At 39.9% G+C, this 2,139-nt stretch overlaps 1 protein-coding gene across 1 annotated transcript in view; it reads left to right on the forward strand.

Moving 5' to 3' along the window:
• Positions 1–370: 370 nt before the first annotated feature.
• LOC104513448 (serine palmitoyltransferase 2) overlaps positions 371–2,139 on the forward strand; it is a gene marked incomplete at its 5' end in the record, with an annotated part of 12,225 nt that continues 10,456 nt past the window's right edge. The window contains 3 exons of the mRNA XM_010156794.1: positions 371–525; positions 1,553–1,701; positions 2,035–2,139. Of these exons, the coding sequence (XP_010155096.1) occupies positions 371–525; positions 1,553–1,701; positions 2,035–2,139 (409 nt within the window). The remainder of the gene's footprint in view (positions 526–1,552; positions 1,702–2,034) is intronic.

Consider the following 2,139-nt stretch of genomic DNA (forward strand, 5'->3'; position numbering starts at 1 on the left):
GGCTGAACCCAGCACACATGTACAGAATAAAATATGGCAGAGTACCTTCATTTTTAAGTTCTTTGTGTATTTAGTGGAGCATTGCATGGCGTTTAGTGCCAAAAAGCAACACTCTGTGCCTTGCTCTGCATAACTCTAAAGGTTGAATGTAGGTGTCTTGCAAAGATGATATGCCCAGGCATTTTACAGAGGGGATTATTGTGTGTTATGAGAGAGATGCTGTCCTCATCTGCCCAGCAAGTTCTGGAAGGAGAGCCAAGGTATTTCAAGTCCTGTTTGAGTTCAGGGAACACGACCTCACTGTGTCATTAGGAGCTCAATACAATAATATATTTTCCTTTTTGCTTTGAGTGCTTTTGATATGTTTCAGGACTTTGTCCCATTGTACCAAGACTTCGAAAATTTCTACAACAGAAACCTCTACATGCGTATTCGGGACAGCTGGAACCGTCCCATCTGCAGTGTGCCAGGGGCCAAAATGGACATGATGGAGAGAGTTTCCCATGACTATAACTGGACATTCACGTGAGTCAAAATTGAACAAAAGGCTTCCAACGGCTGTCTTTAAGTAGAGGGTCTATAAGAGCAAGTTGCAGGCAATGAGGTTAAAGGAGCAGTGAAACGTGTTTGTTTTGAGCTTTCCAGAGGCTTGAATCAATGCATTTTGCTTTTTTGAAACACATCTGTCCATCCAAGGTGATTATTTGTGTGTAAACTTTTGGCTACTTACTAAAGCTCCTGACTGTGTTAAGATTTCATGGCCATATGCCTATAATAAAAATAATACTTCAGTGTATGGTGACCAGAACCTGGAGTAGATACTCTGCATTGCCCTGCTGCTTGTGACTTTGTGTTGATTTAGAATCAGTCCTGAAACTGAATGTAACACAGTTGTGAGGCGGAACTGAAGTAGTTTGCAGAACCAGATCAGAAACACAAGGAGAAGGATTTTTATAATGTGAAAACAATGCATCACAAGTTTAATGTTGAAGGGGTATGGAGCACAGTACTTGATGGAAATAGTCATGTCCCTCCTTGGCTTTCAAAATAATGAAAACCTTTTCTGGGAAACTTCTTCCTTAATCTCCTTGTCACGTATTGTTAGCACAGCAGTGCCAGATGTGTTTCCTTTCTGTAGTTAGAGGATATCCTGCTTGAGGGGCTGCCAAGTTAATTGATCTGGAGATCTTACTTTGTCACTGAAAAGAAAGTTGTATGTTTCTAGGATGGAGGGGGGACATGTCAAAGAAACAACTAATAGTTGGAGAAGCCTCAAGCGATTTTAGATATGATAGCAAATTCACCTTTTAATGTGAATTCTTCTGGGAAGTAGTTTGAAACCATAAGATAGAGAAAGCATCTTTTTCACTGATTGTTTCAGTTTTGATGATGGGGGACAGTACTGAAATAATTCAGTCGTTGGTTCTACTGATTTTTTTTTTTTTTTAAATTAACATTTCATGGTATATTCTAGGAAACTGAAGTAAGACTCTTCTGGTGTAATTTTTTTTTAATTGTGGGTGTCCTAATTTGTAGTGTGTTTAATACACAGGTACACAGGGAAAGTGATAAAGGACGTTATTAATATGGGTTCCTACAACTACCTTGGATTTGCACAGAATGTTGGGCCTTGCAAAGAAGCAGCAGCTAAAATTCTGTCCCAGTATGGAGTTGGGGTGTGCAGTACTAGGCAAGAGATGGGTAAGTTGGCGCCAGATAGGATGTTCCCCAAAAGTATGTTTCCAAGTCTGTGATCTGATCGCAGGTCTTTTGAAACTTTACTTGTTCCAGCTCTTGAACTTCAGACTGATCAATAAAGAAGCTTTTACTTTAATGAAGACAAATTGACTTGCTGGGTTTAGGCAACATGGCGCAAAAGTTGGCTCACTTTTGTTTTCATATATTACTTTTTTCAGTGTTCCCTTAGGGGTCTTTATTTAAAGAGCAACTTGGGTGGACGGAATTCTTCTCATAGAATATAGCAGTAGTGAAAGCTTCTCCTCACTCTGAATTTGTCATTTGTTTTATCTGCAGGAAACTTGGAAAAACATGAGGAACTGGAAAGGCTAGTTGCCAGGTTCCTAGGTGTGGAATCTGCAATGGCGTATGGAATGGGGTTTGCAACCAACTCTATGAACA

This window comes from Eurypyga helias, unplaced genomic scaffold (assembly GCF_000690775.1).
Source record: "Eurypyga helias isolate BGI_N326 unplaced genomic scaffold, ASM69077v1 scaffold34858, whole genome shotgun sequence".
Taxonomy (NCBI): Eukaryota; Metazoa; Chordata; class Aves; order Eurypygiformes; family Eurypygidae; genus Eurypyga; species Eurypyga helias.